General features: G+C 46.3%; 1 protein-coding gene across 2 annotated transcripts; it reads right to left on the bottom strand.

Annotated features, from left to right (window-relative positions):
* Positions 1 to 440: 440 nt before the first annotated feature.
* Positions 441 to 14,231, bottom strand: ABHD4 (abhydrolase domain containing 4). Of its 2 annotated transcripts, XM_025391781.1 has the most exons (7): positions 14,145 to 14,231; positions 10,742 to 10,830; positions 8,732 to 9,104; positions 8,415 to 8,569; positions 6,285 to 6,396; positions 2,896 to 3,082; positions 441 to 1,925 (listed from the first exon to the last, which is right to left on the bottom strand). In XM_025391781.1, exons 1-7 carry the CDS (start codon positions 14,165 to 14,167, stop codon positions 1,836 to 1,838), a joined length of 1,029 nt encoding a protein of 342 aa, XP_025247566.1. In that variant the 5' UTR covers positions 14,168 to 14,231; the 3' UTR covers positions 441 to 1,835. The 2 variants fall into 2 exon arrangements, with proteins under 2 accessions (XP_025247566.1, XP_025247564.1); XM_025391779.1 differs by lacking the exon at positions 441 to 1,925 and having other exon boundaries at positions 2,390 to 3,082.
* Positions 14,232 to 21,833: the final 7,602 nt, after the last annotated feature.

Below are 21,833 nucleotides of genomic sequence, written 5' to 3'. Positions count from 1 at the left end.
AGGGGTCCGAGTCTAGTCTAGGGAATCAGGGGAAGGTGTCTCTGCATAAGGAATATTTGAGCTGAGATCCAGAGGATGAGTACAAGTTAGAACAGGATGTAGGGAGCAGTACAGGCTGGGCTCCCTTGAACTTAGGAAGAAAGGATGCTTAATGGGCAGCAGGAAGTACTAAGCTCCGCCTCTCTCCTGTGAACTGGGGCTTGGCCCATCCACACTCTGGATCTCGACTCCTCATTTGTCATGAGTGGTTGGCTGAGAGGGCCTGTGCTGACCTGGACTCTGGCTGGGTCTAGCGGGCAAATGCCACACTAAAAGGAGGAGTCATGGGTAGGCAGGCAACCCTCAGGACTCCCTTCTCTCAGGCATCACACAGGCTGTTGCGAATTCAGCACCACCAGTGCTCTTGTCAGAGCCATTTTAAACATCATCGCCACTGGCAGTTTTTACTCATTTGTTTATTAATATAGAAAAGGAGCCCAGGGCAGCTGGACCAGTAGTACAAAGCACCAGGAGTTAATGCCATTCTGGTGACAGGGTTGGTTTTACAAAAGTGAAGGAGCAGGCGGGAGCTGCCAGCTTCTGAGGCCAGGCCCAGCCTACTGCCCAGAACCCCTGGAACAGCTCCCTGGGAGAGGGCTGACAGGTGGGTCGGGGGTGGATTGAGCTGGAAACCACGGGGACAGATGGGAGGGATAGAGGGTCATGCAGTGGGAACCACCCAGTGGCTGATAAGGACAGGGAACTGGTGTCTGGAGGCTCCCCGTTGGGCCATGGGCAGGGGCTTGCAGATGGCCTCAGCTCTGGGGGCAGGTAGAGAAACTGCAGAGATTGATGGGCATGGAGAACCCAGACATGGCCCTGGGACTGAAGGGCCTTTCCACCCTTTCTTCACCAGGAGCCACCTTTGCTCTATACTACATGTGGGGCTTCAGGGCCCAAGGCACAGGGGAGGCTCAGAGGCCTCCAGTTGGGAGGCAGATGGGGCAAGGAAGGAAGCACTTGAGTGTCCCTAGCTTAGGCAGCCAGGGATGAGACACAGGCAGGACAACAGCACCCCCACATAGTGGGGCTAGAATGTGGGGCAGGGACAGGCTTATCCTCAGCCAGTGACCAGGACCAGCCCCTTGGCAATGGTGCCTGTCTCGAGCCTTAGCAAATCAAGTGTGCAACAAGCACAGGGTGTCGGTAGACCTGGGCCCTAGCCAGAACTTGAATCACACAGAGCTGTATCACCATGGTCCAGCCATGTCCTGCCTTGGCCTGTTTCCTCCTCTGTCAATGAGGGCTTTGAATAAGACCTTCTAGGTCATGAAAAGGACTCTGCAGGTGAAGGGAACTCCAGGACTTGCTCTTGGCAGTTAACCAGACCCTGGATGGAACTGGTATGGGATGAGGTGAAGTGGGGGATGGAGGAGGAAAGTGTTCTTGCATGGAACCTATCCCCACAAACACTGCAGAGCTAGGAAAGGCCACTGGAAGCCTTTCTTTGCCCAGAGGAAGAAAGGCCGCAGAGAGAGCTAATGTGGCTCGGTGCGATCCCTTCACATCCTCCACCATCTGGGTAACACTTGGCAAGGAGTGGATGGGTGACATTGTGCAACCCTTTATGTTCTTCCCCGGGGGGTGGCACTCAAGGCTTCTTGTGGCTTCTGCCTTCAGCCTTCAGTGTGGGATCAAGAGTGTTCTTTTCACTGTGGTCCTGTTCTGGGAACAGCCCAAGACTCTGCCTGGCTGGCACATGTTAGTTGGTGAGGAAAGGACAGAGTGGGTGAGTAAGCAGACAGGGAGGCAAGAGTGACTCTCTGGCTTTCTCCTCTTCCTCTTCAGAGAGTGGCTCAATCAACTGAGTCGCAGATCTCCTCCACCACAGCATTGAAGATGTGTGGCTGGTCAGCATAGACGTGGTGAGACGCACCCTCAATCTCCTGTGGAGAGAGGACCCGCAGGGGTGGGATGGCCCTTTATTTCCTGGTGCTGGGAAGCCTTCACACTATTTATTTTCCCCTTAGACTTGCTTGCCTGCCACCCACCAGCTCTTATCAGAAATAATGCTCCACTTTTCTCGCTTGGATCTTGGTATTTTCCTTTGACAGCCAATGAATCCCAATATCCCATTCTACCTATCTGATGAACATTCACTAGGTCTTTCCTTCCATGTTAGCCCCACCACTGATCTGCTCATTTAATCCAAAGGTCCAGTAAACCTGGGCCCATGGTTGGCACCCAGCCTCATTAAGCACACTCATTGGCACATGGTGGAGAGGGCTAAAAAAAAGGGGAGGAGGTGTGGTGGGGAGGCTTCATGGCAGCCTCTACTATTCACTCTACTGCCCATGGCTCTGGTTTTGGGGTACGAACTTCATGGGGGCTGAAGTAGCAGCAGGTACCTGGCTACTAGACAATAACCAGCCTTTTAGCTGAACTGGCTAAAAGTAGGAAGCCCCTAATTAAGATATTACAATCCCAGCACTTTGGGAGGCCAAGGTGGGCAGATCACCTGAGGTCGGGAGTTCGAGACCAGCCTGACCAACATGGAGAAACCTCGTCTCTACTAAAAATACAAAATTATCTGGGTGTGGTGGTGCATGCCTATAATCCCAGCTACTCAGGAGGCTGAGGCAGGAGAATTGCTTCAACCCGGGAGGTGGAGGTTGCGGTAAGCTGAGATTGCACCATTGTACTCCAGCCTGGGCAACAAAAGCAAGACTCCATCTCAAAAAAAAAAAAAAAAAAAAAAAAAAAGATATTACAAAGAGAGCTTCCAAACTTGTCAAATCTACTGCCCTATCTCAGTCTGTCCATTCCTCTTTCTTCTTGATCACCCTTCTCTACCCCAAGGCTGATAGCTGATTGACTCTTAGTTATCATTTCCACTCCTTGGGTGGTGCAACATACCATGTCTCGGACATAGGAATCTGGCCGCTGCATCTTCACCTTTTTTCCCGTACTGGTATCTATCCAGGTGTTGGACCCATAGATCATGGTGATGGGCACATCTTTTCGAATCAAGTGAATTCGCTCCAGCATAGGGCGCCGGGCCCAGCCAAAGGACTCCATCATGGCTTTGAATGCCGTCTCACCACTGTCAGAAGCAAAACAGCAATAAACTTCACAGCGGAATATGTCAACTTGTTGGTCTCTTCAGAGACTGAGACAGAATCTTAGTCATCTTTGTATTCCTGTCAAAGCCCCACACTGGGCTCATTAAATATTGGCAAGATTAGCAGATGACCAAAATTCCAGAGGCCTCCTATCACAGAAGAGTTCAGAGGAACACTTGTGAACAACCCCATGACAGTACGAACTGTCCAAGAATCTGAGAATGAAATGGGTTATTATTGACTCAACAAATATTGTCGGTCATGCCCTGGGCGGGGAAAGGGGACACATGAACAAGAAAGGTAGGGTGTTGCCCCTCCTGGAGCTCACACACTTTAGCTCCTGTGTTAGGGAGGTAGGCATTAAGTAAATAATCATATGATTAATTGTTATTTAATTTAAAATTTCTTGGGCTGGGCGCGGTGGCTCACACCTATAATCCCAGCACTTTGGGAGGCCGAGGCGGGCGGATCATTTGAGGTCAGGAGTTTAAGACCAGCCTGGCCAACATGGTGAGACCCTGTCTCTACTGAAAATACAAAAATTAGTGGGGCGTGGTGTTGCGCTCCTGTAATCCTAGCTACTCGGGAGGCTGAGGCAGGAGAATTGCTTGAGCCTGGGAGACAGAGGTTGCAGTGAGCCAAGATCATGCCACTGCACTCTGGCCTGGGCGACACAGTGAGACTCCATCTCAAAGAAACAAAAAAACAGCCAGATATGGAGGTTCAGGCCTAAAATCCCAGCACTTTGGGAGGCCAAGGTGGGCGGATCACCTGAGGTCGGGAGTTCGAGACAAGCCTGGCCAACATGGTGAAACCCCATCTCTACCAAAAATACAAAATTAGCTGGGCGTGGCGGTGCATGCCAGCAATCCCAGCTTCTTGGGAGACTGAGGCAGGAGAATTGCTTGAACCTGGGAGGCAGAGGTTGCAGTGAGCTGAGATCATGCCATTGCACTCCAGCCTGGGCAATGAGCAAAACTCCATCTCAAAAACAAACAAACAAACAAACAAACAAACAAATACAACTTAAAATTTCCCCAGAAGGGTGAAAAGGTGGTTGGGTGCTATGAAAACACAGCCTGGGGATTTAGCCTGTTGGGGGTCTAGAGAGATGGTCAGAAGTTCATCTGAGGTGAACGCTTAAAAGTGAGTACTATAGTAGTAAAAAGGGCTTCCTGAGAAGACTCTGGAATTAAAAATCAGTCTTCCAAGGACTGGGGGAGCAGCAGTTTCTGTTAAGCAAGAAGCAATAAATGCCAACGTAATCTATTTCATCCCCTGGTCATTTGCTCAGGTAGAATGAATTGAGGCCGTATCATGAGGTGTCCACAAGGCTGGGACAGAGCCAGCTTTCTGGGCTGGTCGACAGCTTCTGCTAGAGATAGGGCAGGTTGGGGACACTGCTGCCTCCTAGGCTTGGCCTGTTTAGTACCGTTAGATCTCCATCCTCTTTTACATGTACAGATGAACAGGAACCTGAGTTCTGCCCAGGCCACCAGAAATAGATATTTTTTCCTTAAGATATTGTAACATAGCAGAAAAAGCATGGAATTTGGAGTCAAATGAATTCAAATCCTCGGCTGTGTTTCCTTACCAAGTCATGCAACCAGAATATACTTTAATTTCCTCATCTACAAATGTAGAGTATTATACCTACTTCACTAGGACATCATTAGGAAAATAAAAATATATACAAAGCCCCTAAGTTTAGGTGAGGTGAAGAAGATATCCTTCAACACGTTGGTCAAATTTCACGTTTTCCAAGGAAATGATAAGCGTTACCATGAGCTTGTCAGGGTTACAAAGTCAAAAAACTCAGGGAGTTACAAAATTGAGTGATGGTGTTTGTGGGTGAGGGAACTGGTTGTCACTGATGTCACCTTTGCTTCCTCTGGGACACAAATGAATTGCAGACTTATATACTCTGTGGCTTAGGTTGGGAGGACATTGTACAGAACTAGGTCTGGGATGGGGAAAGTTCTGGGGAAAGGGCTAGGGCTGGGCCTGTGGGGCCTCAGGTGGGTATGAGACGGGCACTGAGCCCATGGGGGCTAAGAGAAGGGCCAAGGGCAGGAAGACAGGGGAACCTGATGTGACTGCTGAGCTGGGAGTTTCTATACTACTGTTTGATCAGGGTTCTTCAGTTAGCTGAACTCATGTGGAATGCTGGACAGACAGCTCACACACTGCCCAACAGCTGTCTGGATTTGAGGTTGACGTTCAGACAGTATTACTGGAATGCAAATCTCTGCCTTTTTCACGGCTTTGGGCTCACAACGAGTGACTTGGACAGCCTTAGAAAGGGGTAGGGCAGTAAGCCTGCCTTTGCTGAGATGCCTCCCAGCAGCTCGGGGTGTCACCAACATGGCCTCGTGGTATCAGCCAGTCACAGGGCACTTCCACGTAAGAGGATCGCCTCCCTGACTGCCCTGCCATCCACGCTGCCCAAACTGCAGGGAGGTAGGCTTGTGGGGCCTGCGGTGTCAATAAGCAGCACCAGATAGGAACTTTTCAGAGTTCTCGGGACATCCCCTAATCTCCCAAAGATGCAAAGAAATTTCTGTCCCAATGATAAGGCATTTCAAGGGCACATAATTAAATTTTAAAACGCATGCTCTTTCATTGAGAAATTCTGTTTGTAGTAATGTGTTCAACAGATACAGTCACACGTGTGTACAAAGGAATCTGTACATGGAGGCCCTCTGAAGAAATGGCACACGTGCTATCTTAGACTGGAAATAATAAGGAAATTTAGGGACTGTATGCCTGGGACAGGAGAAGACTTCTTTTCCTTTTGGAAAATATCATGTTTTTGCTAATTATTTTTGACCTAAAAAAGAAAAAAAAAAAACATGTTTGTATCACCTTTTCTATTAAAAACATCTTTTAAAACATTAGTATTTTCCAGACTCTTGCTTTTCAGGCCAATTGCATACCTGCAGGGAACAGGGAGGGCCTTCCTCTAGAGATGGGCAGCATGTTTAATGAATCTATTATCTTCTATGTTCCTTTGGGTCTATCCCTGGGGAACTCTCTGGAAATGATGAGGCTTGCTAGTGCCTATGTTTCCCTAACTGAGTCAGAGCTTTGTTGAAGAAGAAATAAAGCCCAGAACTCCAGCAGCTAAGAGTTTTTTCTCCTAACAACTGTCTGCCCTAAGCCAGCCTGGGGAGCTGCCCTCACCTGGGATTCTGCGCATTGCAGTGGTAGATATACTCTGATATGGTATCATCTTCAAAGAAGTCTGCAAACTTGCGTTTGAAGTCCGGCCGGAATCGCTGCACCAGGCCAGGCCCTGGGAGGGGATAGAAAAACACAGAGTGGCCAGTTTGGGAGGTGGGGCAGGGAAGACTCCTGCCTGTGTATGTTTTAACAACTCTAACTAAATCTTATTTCTCCTAAGGGTTTGTTTGCTTTATTCATTTAACATTACAGCAGCAGAAAGAGTGCAGGAATCTACTGGCAAGCTCCAGGTGACTTCAAATGACAAAGTCAGCTCATTACCAAATAATTTAGAGACAGTCTAACATCACTGAGGAGCCAGGTTATTTTCAGCTCAATGAAGTCCCAAGATCTATCCCTGTAAGAATCACAAGCCCTCCCCATCAGAATCCATGGCTGAGATGCTCTTCTTTTAGAGCCTGAGCTGTGTTCTCTTTCTCCCAGACACCCTTATGGCCTTTTAATCTTCTGATGGTAGCAGATGGAACTAGACCACCTCCCAAGAGCGCTCTCATTTTCAGGCCTGTAGTAGAATATGTGGAGAGGTGAACTAAACACAATCGTGTCTCAGACTCAGGGCACTGTTTTACAACAATCTGTTCCTTTCACCTCATTATGGTATACACACATCCAACAACAGACTGTAAAAATTGGGTCTACTGATCAACTTCTGATCTCTGATCTCTCTCTTTCTCTCTGGTCTTCTCTCTGTTTATGAGAAGCAAGAGGGGGGTAAGAAGGGGCTGGGTGGGGGGTGTCATGAGGATCTGCATGGGCCTGGCCCTCCCTGCTGCATAGTCCTTCATGGCTGCAGGCCAACTTCCACAACCATGATAGCTCTGATGCTCCTGCACGAGCCTGGCCAGAGGTGAGAAGAAGGGAGAGTAGCTCAAGTAGGCCTTCTTTTTGGCAAAGGACTATAGAGTCTGTTGGAGACCACAGTGCTGGGAACCTCTGCCCATTTTCTCTCCTTTGGCACCTGCGTCTTGGTGTCCTCCCTCTCTCTCAGAACTCCTAAACTCCTATATTCTACTCGAATGCTTTTTTTCTTTGTCTGGAATCATTCTGTTTTTATTGAAGGACCTAGAGAGATAACTCTTACTTAGCCATCAGCAATTAACTCATAATAATTGGCTATTGAATATTACTATGTAATCACAACCATCAGTACAAGATAGGCGTCATCAATCTTTTCCATAACAGAATCTGCTTTTCACGTCATCAGAGTAAAAAGCTCCCCAGCAGAGAAGGGTGCTGGCAGTGTGAGGTCAGAAGGCTGGAGATACTCATCATTATGGCTGGCTCCCCATGGTCCTCCACCTCCCTTTCTCCCTTTTACCCACAGAATTTGCTGACAGTTATTAAGTGCTAGGTGACACAGAGCAGGTGAAGATGTGGTGCTTGCCTGGACAAGTGCATGGTTCAGAGGGGCTTGCCTGCCACTGTGGGTTATGTTGGAGGTTTTGGTTCTGACCTCTCCCTGCTGCAGGTGTTGGGTGAACCAAAGGGATAGGATTCAGTGGTTACTGAGCATGAATCACCAGCAGGTTTTCATAAAATTTCATACACATTGGCTGTGGTGGCTCACGCCCATAATCCTAGCACTTTGGGAGGCTGACGAGGATGGATCACTAGAGGCCAGGAATTCAAGATCAGCCTGGCCAACATGGTGAAACCCCATCTCTACTAAAAATACAAAAAGTAGCCAGGTGTGATGGGGTACACCTGCAGTCCCAGCTACTCAGGAGGCTCAGGCAGGGGAATGGCTTGAACCCGGGAGGCAGAGGTTGCAGTGAGCTGAGATCACACCACTGCACATCAGCCTGGGAGACACAGTGAAACTCTGGTAGCTATTCTGTTCCACCTGTTCCTGGCATAGGAAAGGCTTTTCCCATGCCGATGAAGGGAAAAATACAAAGAACAAAAAACAAAAAACTTCTCAAACCTTGAACAAAGTGATCTGGTTCAGATTAACAGCTTTAAATAACAAGACTAGGCCCATTCCCACTTTTTAGGAATAAGCGGGAAAGACACAGTAGGGCTTCTAGAACGTTACAGCCTTCCTTTAAGGAGATACTACAGGCTACTCACCCCAGGGCCCAGCTACTCGAAGAACAGCCAATGGATTGGAACGTCCTAGGACAGATGCCACGGCTTTGACCCAGGTTGGGGGTGCACGGATCTCACTGGGGTTAGTTGGTCGGAGGGGAAAGCCCCATGGGTCCACCAGGATGAGGTGTTTAACTCTATGTTAAAGGCAGAAAGAGGAGAAGACACATTATGTTCTTTGGTAGGTGCCATAGCCCCTTAAATCGCCTGGGAATGAGAGAACTTTGGAAATGAATACTGGAAAGTTCCCATTAAGGTCAGGAATTAGGTCACGAGGGATGGAGGCATCTCCTTATTACCTATCAGGGTACTTGATTGAGTAAGAAGTGGCCAGGAATCCTCCCAAACTGTGCCCCAGGAGGATCATGCTGGGGATCCCCATGGTCTCCCGCCATGTCTCTATCGATGTCACAAACTCATCCTCAGCCCCCTCCGGGTCCCTCGGGAATGCTGGCCTTGAGCTTCGCCCAAAGCCGAGCAGATCGAAGGTGTGCAGTGTGCGGCGGGCACTTAGTGAGTCCATGTTGAGGATCCAGAGGCCCACGCCGCCCCCAAAACCGTGCACCATCACCAGGGGGGTGCGGTCCTTTTGCTCGGGGCTCACAGTCACCGTCCAGATCTTATTCTGGTTTGGGAGGGACACATATCTGGCCAGGAACTTATTCTGGAGACCTGGGGAGGAAAGAATCCCATGGCAAGTCAACAAGTCTGTTTCCTGACAGTATCATCATTTTGCCTGGACTACCACTCTTCACATCTCTCCCTTCCCCAACCCTCCCCAGTTTCCCTCAGCTCCTTCCTTTCACAACCCTCTGACCACTGAAAACGACTCTCTCCTGAACCAAACTTTAGGCAAGCCTTTCTGAGCCCTCTTCTTGACTAGGCTTTGACCCTGGCCCTGCCCTGTCTTCCAAATGTCTAGCTCAGTCTTAGCAAGAATCCTGCTAAGTCAGGATTAGTAAGTCATACTACATCAGTTAACAAGAATTCCTTCATATCTGATCAAGTTCCTCATCCCTCACCTTTGACCTTCCCTTCAGCAATGATTCTGTTAAACTGGTTTGAAAAGAACTCTCCTTATCTTTGGTATTTCCTCAGTAATTTTCTATCGACTGACCCCCCTCACCCTGCTGCTTGGTTATAAATCCCCACTAGTCCTTACTGTATTCAAGAGTTGTGCCTGATCTCTCTCCTCTATTGCAATAGTCTTGAATGATCTTTATTGATTTAATCTGTCAAAATCACTTTTTCTTTAACACTACACACTTTAAAGAATTCAATTCCAATCACATTTGTAGATCATTTAGTCTGTATGTAGTAAGCGGGACTGTCTTAACCCTTGAAACAGTGTGCCCAGCTCCCTTTAGGCCCAGGGTGGTAGTGACACCACCAACCACACAGAGCTCTTGCATCCATTGCTCTTGAACCTGTGTGTGCTTGGGGCTTGATGGATGGACAGAACTGTGGTCCAGCCAGTTGGAGGGGGTGACGGGTGTGGACTGAGCCTCAGGTGAGAGATGGAGGTGGGGCAGTGCTTATTCTGCTGGTGTGACAGCAGTCTCCTGGGCAGAGCTGCCTGGGTGAAGCAGCCTGGATCCTGGACAGAGGCTTGAAAGCTCTGGCTGTTGTTTGTCTGCACTTACTTGGGCCCAGAAGAGAAAGGGTAGCTATGGCTGGGGCAGTAGGGGTGTGGTGGAGAAGATCATATGGGAAATATGGGAAGAAGTGGCTTGAGGGGCTTGTTTGAGCGAGTGGTTGCTGCTGCTAGTGGGATGCCCTGCTGCAATGTAACAGTGCTGATGACAGCTGGTCTGCAAATCACAAACTACTGTGGTAACCAGATGGCGGGGGGGGTTGGGGGCAAAACCAGGTAGAACGCGGGAATAGTAATATCAGAGAATGCAAGATTGTTGGTCCGAGGATCTGCAGGTGGTAAATCTAAGAAGTACTTGTGTGGTGAGAAGAGAGAAGGAGAGAAGGAGGAAGAGAGAAGTGGGGTAGAAGGAAGGAGGAACGGGAGAATGTATGTGTTTGTGTATGTTAGCTAGCACTGGCATAGGTTTTGAGGTGAAGTTGCAGGAAGTGACAGGAACCATCCACATGGCTAGGGAGATGTTGAGGAAGCACTATCATTGGATATGGTGCCTTCTGTATGCACCTCTTCCCTCACACAACTGACATCCTTTCCTCCCACTCCATACACACTGTTAATTAGGAATCAGTGGGCTCAATGTAGCAGGCTCTGGGAAGATCCTGAATCCTTCCTGGGCCCCATGAGGGAGGTGGGACAAGCTGTCCATTCTACTTACACTGGAGGATCCTGGCTTCCACATTCTTCAGCTGAGACATGGAAGTGGGGCGCCACGTGGGCAGCCAGCTACTCAGCCAGCCTTGAGGCCTGGGAGGAGGAGACAGAGACACTCATTGGCAACAATGGAAAGAAACATTGATGCTCTTAGCCTTGCTGAGAGTTACAAAAGGGTTCTCAGGAGGCAGGGTGTTCCCTAGCCTCAGGAGACCTGCCCACCATGGCAGCCAGCAGTTCCCTAGCTGCCTGATAGACTGTTTCTTTTTGGTAAATGGATATTAACAACATGCCCCTTGTTTCAATAGATATTCAGAACATCCTGTATATAATACTTTACAGTTTACAAAGCTCTGTAACATTTATTATCTCACTACAGCTTTCTAATTTCTCTTTGTTACTGATTATCATAATTTATGTTCAAGGAGATTAAAGGAAGAGGCATCTTTTAACTAATGTTTCAGTTATCCTTTGCTGTCCCCAGTACTAGCTGTTTCTTAACAGTAGGACAAATTCCCATGCCATCTCCCCTACTGGCAGGACACTGGTTGGTGTTTATGTGCGCCCTCTTCCAAGCCCCTAGAAGTGCGGAATACTGTGTTGTGCCCGACTGATCTCTCAGGTAATCAATCAGTCCAACCCATGGAGATGGGGTAGGCAGGGAGGAGGAGGTGAGAGACCTGGATTCAAGTTCTGTTATGGTTCACTGACAGGACACAGGTTCCCTCTGGTCTTATTTTCTAGATTGTAAAATGAGTAGAAAGCTCACCTATGTCCTCACCTCCCATGACATGCAGTAAAACAGATAACTCATCCTGCTTTCTCCTTCACACCCAGTGACCTTAAGTCATTGCAAGGTAGAGGTTAAAAGCACCAGCTTTGGAATTACCATACACACACACACACACACACACACACACACACACCTCCTGGACCTGAATCATGGTGTTATCATTGATGAGCAGAATGGCTTTGGCCCATTAAATAACCTGTCTTTGAGCATCTATATATGTAAGGACCCTTGTAAGTTGCCCAGTACAAATGAGATGCTCAATGAATGAGTTTGTATTATTCCTTGCTAACCCTATATGACATTTCTCTTTTCTTGAACTCTGCCTGAGTTACAGGACAGACATCTACAGCTATAGGAAGGGCCTGTGAACACTGGCATACTCAAGGTAGGGTACTCTAAGGGGGAATGAGGGGAACCATTACCAAATCCCCTTGGCACACACTGGGCATCCTGATACATCATTTGAAGCACAGAATTTTAGATTAGGATGTTTCCTTAGGAATCATCTAGTCTAGCCTCTGTATTTTACAGATGAGCAAACTGATGCCCAAAGAGGTCATACAAGTTAGAAAAAAGAACCAGAACTAGAACCCCTTATCTCAAATCCAGGTTTCTCTCCCTAAACCTTCAAGCCTCAGCTTTTCAAGGTCATATACAAATATTCACAGAACTTAGTCACATTTTTACACTTATCTGTTTTCTCAAGGGAGGTGTGATCTAAACTCAGAAGGCCAGAGTTCCAATTTTAGCACTGTCATTTACCAGCAATGTGACTATGGGCACATTATTTAGCTTTTCTGTGTCACAGCTTCCTCATCTTTAAAAGGGAGGTAATAATATCTACCTCATAGGGTTGCTATAAAGATTAAATGGGTTAATGCATCTAAAGCACATAGAGTAATGCCTAGCACAAGATAAACTCCCAATAAACTTTCCTTCCCCCCAGCTAAATCACAAGTTGTGTACATTCCCAGTGTTTTGCAAGTAGCAACTCTCAGTGGATGTTTGAAGTTTGAAAGAAAAACTGGGGTTGCAACTGGGAGTGATACATCAACGGTTTTAGCCAGATGAGAGTTGTCAATATCAATCGATCTAATTCTAGGGAGACTCAGAATCCTTTTAATAGTCTACTGAAATTCCTTGTAGGCTTGAAGCACGGGGACCAAGACCACAGGATTTTGCCAGCCTTAAGAGACAAATTTTCTCTCCAAATCACAGGCTGTGACAAGTCAGATCATAACACCTGGATCCCACATTGTCCTGTTACTGTCCAAAGCAGAGCTCAGGAGAAACGCTACCCAAGGAACAGCATCACGGACTGCTCAGCAGATAGTCCTTGGTGGGAGAATTACTTTGCTTTCCTTCTTCACCAAACATGTTACAAGTAAAGCACTGGAAATGGTGCCTGGCACACTGTATGTGCTCAAAACTATGGGGGAGGTAAGGGCTGGGGTGGGAAATTGAGGCAAGGAGCAGCAAAGACATTCAGCCATGAACTTAACCTGGCTAGGATGGTCTCTGTCAACTTGATGGTGAAGCACAAGGGGTTCTGTGCTGGGAGAGAATCCTGTTCTAGACCTCTGTGATCTTGGGCAAGTCTCCTAATTTCTATGGACACCAGCTTCTTCATTTGTAAAAAGGAGCTGAACTACCTGCATGCCCTCCAGTTCTAATATTCTGCTTCCCTAAGTCCTTTAAAGCATTGCAAATTTCCTCTTGGAAAAGTCATCTTAGAAAGTAAAACATTCCCCTGGACATTTCTTTCAAGCCCAGCAAGCTATTAATTATGGTCATAAAGTTAATTAGTGTTCCGGACTTCTAGTTCTGCAGGACCCAGTAGGGTCCAGGAAAGGCCCAGTTCTGGTGAAACCAAGGCTCGGCTGGGAGCTGAGTCATTCTTCTCGTAGCAACTTTTTCTTGCTCCTATCAGATTGCGAACTGCCAGTCACACCACCTACAGGTGGTATCCCAAACCTGATGCCCTTGAGAGAGTGGTAGCAAATCCCAATAGCTCTAAATCTGAAACCACTGCATTAAAAATGTTGTTATGATTATTAAAAGCATTATCAACTAGGATCACATGCGCCTACGTGTCTCGGTGGGCGACAGCTAAAGAAACTTGCCAGCCCGTTGTTCCACACCAATTTCAGCGCGGTGGAGACCTCTCCAGTCTCTCCACACCTTCTCCTTGCCAGGCGGAGGGAGGAGGCTCCCTCCATCCCCACGACCGCCGTTCTGGGGCAAGTCGAGACGAACACGCCCGGCTGCTACCTCCGCACCCGCGTCCCACAAGCTTGCTTTCGGGGATCTCCCACATTAACACGGAATCTCTCCAGAGGCCAGAGGAGAATGAAGGGCACTCGCGAGGACTAAGGTAGAAAGCCAGGATCCCCGGGCTGCGGGCAAGCGCGTCTCCCATGGCTCCCCAGGCTCAGCCGCTGCCGCCTCTGGGCAAATGCAAAGCGAGCAACGCACCCACCCCCCGCCCTCCCCGGAGGCCGACCTGGAAATGGAAGGGCGGGAAGGTGTCTACAACTGTTTCTCAGCCACAGACAGTCCCAGGATCATGGCCCAGAGAGAGACAGAAAGAGAGAAAGGGACAGGATTAACTCACTGCTGCTCCAGATCATCGGCCATAGTAAACAAGCCCTGCCAGGTCCTGGCGCGCCCGCCCAGCGCCTGACGCCAGCACCAGCTGACCCGGGAGGCCGCGAGGAAAAAGGGGGCGTGGCCGCGCAGGGGGCAGGGCTCGCGGCGGGCGGCCGGCCGGCGGGTGGGACTCTCACTACAACTTGGTTTGAGCTAGTGGGGCCCTTGCTATGTTTTCAATTACTGGCATGTGTCCCGGCAGAGATGTCTCTGAGGGTCTCAGAATAGGATGGTAATCCTGGTCATACATTTCGGGGAGTCCCTGCAGGAGCTCCAACAGCCCTCCGTTCTCTCATAACTAAAAAGTGATAGAACTACTCCTGCACTCACACCCACTCTTTGGGCTTCCTATTATAACTGTGTCCTCCTGAAATCGACCCTTGTTAATGTTCCTTCTAATAAGAGGCTTAAATCTTTGTGGAGACAACACCATTGGTTGAATGCTCCTACAAAGGGCCTGGATGCCAGATTTTGAAACTAAAATACAGGACACCTAGTTAAATGTAAATTCCAGATTTAAATAAAGCAAATAATTTTTTAGAGTAAGTATGGACCATGCAGTATTTAGGACATAAGTAGGCATCCTGTATTTTCTCTGGAAACCTAAACCTATATGACATCTGCAAAAATGGGCATATCTCTGCTCTGGAGTTGAATGTGACCCCAACCTATTTTCCAGTGAAAACACAGCTCAACTCCAGGTCACCCTCAGTTTGGAGGATAACAGTTGAAGGACTCACCCATAAGCCTAGGTCTGCTTTAGGTATGTAAGTGTGGGGACAGGGAGATAAGGCTGGCTTGGCCCAAGGTCCTGAGCACACTTCAGTTTGCTCAGCACAGGAGCTAAATCTTGAGGCTGGCTGCAGAATTTGCTCGCACTGGTAAACAGGGCCTCACCTCCCTGGAACTGTCAGATTTCAGATCGCCCTCTTAGTTAAAACCAGACTAGGGGTACGGCGCGGTGGCTCACGCCTGTAATCCCTGCACCTTGGGAGGCCAAGGTGGGTGGATCACTAGCAGTCAGGAGTTCGAGACCAGCCTGGCCAACATGGTGAAACCCCATCTCTACTAAAAATACAAAAAATTAGCCGGGTGTGGTGGCAGGCACCTGTAATCCTAGCTACTGGGGAGGTTGCGACAGGAGAATTGCTCGAATCCAGGAGGCAGAGGTTGCAGTGAGCCAAGATTGTGCCACTGCACTCCAGTCTGGGTGATAGAGTGAAACTCCGTCTCAAAAAACAAAAACAAAAGCAAACAAACAAGCAAGCAAACAAACAAACAAACCAGGCTGGGGAGTAGTGGAGGATGGGTGAGAGAATGCTGGTGCACAGGGGTTTATCAAGGCAGTTTTCTTTAGCCTTCCTGCAGGACCCAGATGATTCTGAGATTTCTTCTTTGTTGCAACACAGTGTTAAGCTGATCATTATAAAGACTTAACGTTTAGGAGAACCAGCATTTATAGAGTTTAGGGGCTTAGGAATTTGCCAGATGTGGTGCAAAGCAGTACAACTAGCAGAGGACTTGTCTCTTTCATGCAACCTTTTTTTTTTTTTTTTTTTTTTTTGAGACCGATTCTCACTGTTGCCCAAACAGGAATGCAGTGCCATGATCATGGCTCACTGAAGCCTTGAACTCCTGGGCTCAAGGGTCCTCTTGCCTTAGCCTTCTAAGCAACTAGGACTACAGGTGCCCAGCTAATTTTTTTTTTTTTAGTTTTTGTAAAGATGCGGTCTTGTTGTTTTGCCCAGGCTGGTCTCAAACTCCTTGGCTCAAGTTATCCTTCTGCCTTGGGCTCTCAAAGTGCTGGGATTACAGGGGTGAGCCAACAAACTTGGCTTCATTCAACCTTTCAACAAAGCACAGTGGTTCTAAACTTCAGTATGCATAAGAATCGTCTGGTGGATTTATCAGAAACTCAGATTTCTGGGCTGGGTGCTGTGGCTCACGCCCGTAATCCCAGCACTTTGGGAGACCGAGGCGGGCAGATCACGAGGTCAAGAGTTCGAGACCAGCCTTGCCAACATGGTGAAACCCCATCTCTACTAAGAATACAAAAATTAGCCAGGTGTGGTGGCACATGCCTGGAATCCCAGCTACTCAGGAGGCTGAGGCAGGAGAATTGCTTGAACCCAGGAAGAAGAGGTTGCAGTGAGCTGAGATCATGCCATTGCACTCCAGCCTGGGGGACACAGCAACACTCCATCTTAGAAAAAAAAAATTCAGATTTCTAGTCCCTACTCTCTGAGATTCGGATTCAGGTGTCTGGTTTGATGCTAGAAAGCTGCATTATTAGGAAGCACTGCAGATACTGGTGTTCCATGAGACTCACTTGTTAGTTAGAAGTATACATTCTGGAGTCAGAAGCCTAGTTAAGGTCAGTATTTGCTTTGCCACTTATCCATTGTAAATCCTTGGCCAAGTTATTTAGCATCTCTTAATTTCTTCCTCTGGCTTGTATCTTGTGAGAACTAACCAAGATAATTCAAATAAACACGTGGTACACTTACTTGTGCTACGAATATTACTTATTTTTATTGTTGCTATTATTCAATGCCAAGAATTATGTTGAGCACTAAAAATAGTTATCCAGCCTGTGCATCATAGTAAGACTCTGTCTCTACAAAAATGAAAAAAAATTAGCTGGGCATGGCAATGCATGCCAATAGTAACAGCTACTCGGAAGGGTGAGGCAGGAGGATCACTTGAGTCTAGGAATTAGAGGTTACAGTGAGCTATGATCCCACCACTGCACTCCAGCCTGGGTGAGAGTCAGACTCTGTCTCTTAAAAAAGGAAAGAAAAAAGCAGTTATCAAAAGAAAATAAACAACCTGCTCTAGTGGTGAACACAGACTTTCTAGCTGTTGCTACCCTAGGCTGTTCTTGGCTTTGCAGAGCTGATAACTTTATATTCAGAGCTCAGCTCAAACTTGCCCTCATCTGAGGCATTTCTTGACCACAGGATCTAAAGAGAGCCCCCCCATCTGTCACATTACCCTATTTTATTTTCTTCATAACACATAACATTATCTGAAATTATCTTGCATTGTTTTTACTCATTTATTATCAGTTTCCCTCCACTAGAGACTAAATTTCCTGAGGGACCCTCTCTGTCTTGTAATCTGCTGTGCTCCCAACACCTAGAACAAGGTGTGGCAGAGTAGGCACTCAATATTTGTTGGGTAAATGAAGAAAAGTCTAGTGAAGAGGCAGAAGCATACACAATTACCTATGAAACAATATGCTAAGTGTCAAAGGCTTTGGGAGCTGCATTCTAAATTGTAGCAAATAGGAAATTCCATACTGTATCACTCCTAGACACGACAATAAAATCTCCCACTTTTCTGAAAACCTGTAAGTTGTGAGATTTTTTTGAGGCAAGGACAACTGCACATGAACTGGTATTAGAGCTCTCTAGACCATTTCTCAGGAGGCAGTGCAGAGAAGTGTTCGTATTTTGTTTTCATGTGTGAAATCAGCTTTAAAGTAGAGGTTTCTTGGAAGTAGGAAACTTGAATGGATGGAAAATGCCTTTAATAACCAAAGTTACTACAGTTTTTAAGGTATTCCCAGTGCTGATATATCTCAGGATTGGGATGGATCTGCTAGAATTATACAGAGTAAAGAGGACTCTCGGAGCCTATTCTAGGCAGGCCTCTGGGGAGAAAATGAAGTTATTTTTTTTCTCCTTATCATCAGGACAAAGCACACCATGAGCAAGTATGAGACTCCAACAAGTGTGGATGGAAATTAATTTGACAAATCTGAAACCAGCTTTGCAAAATTATGACTGAGACAGTGAAAGAGATCTAACTTAACCGACTCCATCTCGCTTCTAACCAGGCTGTCCTTGTTCATTCCCGGGCATAGGCTGAACTAACTTTGGAGAAACTTATAGTTTGTGGTTTGTGACAGATAACAGCCCTTTCCCAGGGCAGACATCCTTGTTGCTGGGGACTAGATTGCCTTTGTAGGACTAACATTAGCCATAAGATTGGAAATTATGGTTTGGGAGTCATGCAGCTGGAGACTACAAGATTCTGACCCTCCCTGGACTGCTCCTAAGATCAGTGCTTGAGATATTTTGCGGCCCCTGCACTTGATGGATCGCTGGTACCATTCAGATCGATGAACTGGCTCATCTGATCTTGTGGTGCTCCCATCCAGGAACTCAGTGCAAGAAGACAGCCTCGACTCCTTATTATTTCATCCCTGACCATCAGGACTCCTGGTTCACTGGCTTCCCCCAACCAAGTTGTCCTTAAAAACTCTGATCCCAAAATGCTTGGGGAGACTGATTTGAGTAATAATAAAATTCCAGTCTCCTGCACAGCTGGCTCTGCATGAATTACTCTTTTTTCATTCTAATTGCCCAGTCTTGATGAACCGGCTCTGTCTAGGCAGCGGGCAAGGTGAACTCCCTGGGAGGTTGCAAACCCTCTTTCTATGACTGTAAGTCATCATTAAGTATTCCAAAAATAGGTGGGGCTGATAAACTCATAGCTCAGGCCTGGCAGCTATAGATTATTCTTTTGTTTCAAATGGGTATCACTGCCATTTAAATGAACTATGAACAATAGTTCAATTGATTGAACCTAGAAATGCATGGAATAGCTCATAAGTTGCTCTGTCCAATGACAGCCACTAGCCACAAGTGGCTACTTAGATTTAAATAAAAGCCAAATAAAATTTCCTTGGTCACATTGTAACCAAGTATCCCCATTTTTCTAAGAGATAGTTTAATGAATTTTTTAAAAATCTCTCTTCTTTTCCCCCTTCTCCTCACTTCTTCCTTAGCTCTTTAGAAATGCAATTGTAGCCTTTTACTTCCTCTTTACCAGACACTCCCTATGGGGCAGGTTCATCTAACTATGTACTTAGAAGCTCCAGAGAGGAACTCTCACCCACTGGGAGGTTGCCTTGAGAGACAACAGTCCATCTACAACCCAAAGTATGCCTGCTACAAAGCTTTCTCTTACCTGGAGAGTTTTGGCCACTTTTACAACCAAGTCCTGCCCACAAAAGGCACCAGCAGTCACCGTCCAGTAGATAAGGCACTGAAGGTAATATGCAGACCCCTCAACCACTTGCTTCCTCCCCTGTGTGCCATTCATGCCAGTATTCCAGGCCCTATTTCAAAAGCACCCTCTTTCTGCTCCAAAAGTGAAGTGGTACCCTTAAGGCAGAAAACCTATACTTCCTCCCCTAAGGTAGCTTTGGAATAAAATATCATTTTCTTTACACCAGATCTCACTCTTGTTAAGTGGACTCTGCAAGCAGCGAGAGACTGAACCTGCATTTGAGTTACAACACTAACTGTAGTTTAAGTGCTCAATAGCCACATATGTCTAGCAGTTACTATACTGGGCAGTGCAGAGACATTATCACAGAAAATTCCATTGCACAGTGTTGCTCAGGAACTGATGATTTTAGCCCCATGTTGTGGTGAGTGATCTGTTCTTGGAAAGGACAATGTGGTGGACTCACTTTTGGGTGCCAGCAAGGGGGCAAAACTGAGGTTTTTGTGAGACTCCCAAACAGCTAGGAGGGAGGGAAACCAGACAAAGGAGCTGAAAATTTGTTCCACTTCATCAGAAACTGAAAGGATGAAGGGATATGGGTTCACTGAAGATATTTACTGCTTTACTAGGACTTGATCAGAAATTCGATACTTCAAAAATTTGACTTTGTGCTGTTTGCAACTTGATTCTCCTTACATTTTTATTTTTGAAAATAATAACCTGTTTTATCTGTTCTATTAGGCAACAAGGAGAGGGGGTTTTGGTCACGCTGGGGCCAAAGTTTAAAAGGTAGAGGTGATATATGCAATAGTAGTAAACAGAAGCAAAGGGGGGAATCTTAAGGCAAAAGTGACAACACAAGGGAAAGGAATTGGAAAAGACATGCTTTTCCACGCGGAGATTTCCTTTAGAAGAGTCATTTTCTACTTAAACTTTGGAGAATTTGTGTTTCTTTTGGTAAATAATGTGGTTTCTTTTTGTAGAGAGATGAATGATGTAAAATCACGGACTTTGCCCTTAAGGGAACCCTCTTGTTCCTCCACTCTTCCATTGTTTTATGATATTGAGTATTTTAGTAATGAAACCCCTAAAGTATACTCTGACTTCAGTTTCAGCTTATAAATTAGATCTGCCCTTTAAGAGCCATTTGAGTTGCAGTCCCTCCAGTGCTATCTTTTGCATACCCAAATTATTGGCGGCACTGTAGTTTGGCCAACTTTTAATCATTCAGAGAAATAGGAGAAGCAGACATGGCTAATTACTAGGATTAATGATAGTTAATAAGAGCAAACATTTACTGAACATTTACTGTCTGCCAAACACTATGCGAAGTGCTTAATGCTTAACATTATCTCATTTAATCCTCACATCATTTCAATGAGACAGGTATTATTTCTGTTTTATAGAAAAGGAAAATGAGACTGTGAGACTGAATAACTTATTCCAGATTAGACAACTAGTAAACAGCAGAATCAAGGTTCAAACCTAGGATTGTCTGATTCTAGAGCTTGCACTCTTATCCACTACTCTGGACAAGAATTTTTAACTATATTAATATTCCTATTTAAACTAATTAAAATCAACACTAGTGTTAGCAATTTCCTATTGAAATTAAAATCAGTTAAAAATGTTTCAATGATTATAGAATCATAAACCGAATAGCCCTTTCCTTGCTGTTTTAAGTAGTTCAGAAAAGCCCTAGTGTAGTATATTGGTGTGACTAGCAGGTCTCAGAAACAAATGCATTCGATAAGTGCATTTGATGTTTTTCATCTCTTCTTCTTTCCTGTGAGAGTTCCTGGGGAGATCTTAATGATGATAGTTGACATAGATCAAAGGCAGACAAAACATTAAGGGAGAAACCGCTGGAAGGAGCCTGGCTGATGGAACAGAAACTCCCTGAAGAATCCACACCTGAATGATTAAAAAGCATCAGCCTAGCCTGTAAACTTTGAAGTTGAATATTCGTGAGGAAGCTACCCTCCTACTTGTTGATGAGGCAAAGAGAAAGGTTCAACTTGTCAGAGAAATTTATGCTTCCTGCCATATTACATTGAAATAGGAATCAGCTTGTTATCTACTCTTTTTTTTTTTTTTTTCCTTCTCAGCAACATAGGTTTAGGCTGAACTTATGTTCAAATAGCTGCACAAATCTCCATGGGTATGAATATAAATCTATCTCTTCAAATAGACTGTAAAGGTTTCTTAGGTTATTTCTCTTATTTCTAGAACTTAAGTAAGGCTTTGCTGACCACTGATAATGCATTTGTTAGTTAATGCGTATACAGTTTCCAGTTTAAAGGCAAATAAAAAGTGAAAAGGGGCTGGCACGGTGGCTCACTCCTGTAATCCCAGCACTTTGGGAGGCTGAAGCAGGCAGATCACCTGAGGTCAGGAGTTTGAGACCAGCCTGGCCAACATGGCGAAACCCCTGTTTCTACTAAAAATACAAAAATTAGCCGGGCGTGGTGGCAGGTGCCTGTAATCCCAGCTACTCGGGAGGCTGAGGCAGGAGAATGGCTTGAACCCAGGAGGTGGAGGTTGCAGTGAGCCGAGATCGTGCCATTCATCGCACTCCAGTCTGGGTGACAAGAGCAAAACCCCATCTGAAAAAAAAAAAAAGTGAAAAGGTTGG

Source organism: Theropithecus gelada, chromosome 7b (genome assembly GCF_003255815.1).
Source record: "Theropithecus gelada isolate Dixy chromosome 7b, Tgel_1.0, whole genome shotgun sequence".
NCBI classification, from domain to species: Eukaryota; Metazoa; Chordata; class Mammalia; order Primates; family Cercopithecidae; genus Theropithecus; species Theropithecus gelada.
This window is presented reverse-complemented; position numbering and strand designations above follow the sequence as displayed.

Coding starts and splice junctions, on each gene's coding strand:
- ABHD4 (XM_025391779.1), bottom strand. CDS start 14,167: ATGGCCGATGATCTGGAGCAGCA. Junction 10,831..14,144: donor GCCGATGATCTGGAGCAGCA/GTGAGTTAATCC, acceptor TCCTCCTCCCAG/GCCTCAAGGCTGGCTGAGTA. Junction 9,105..10,741: donor GGAAGCCAGGATCCTCCAGT/GTAAGTAGAATG, acceptor TTTCCTCCCCAG/GTCTCCAGAATAAGTTCCTG.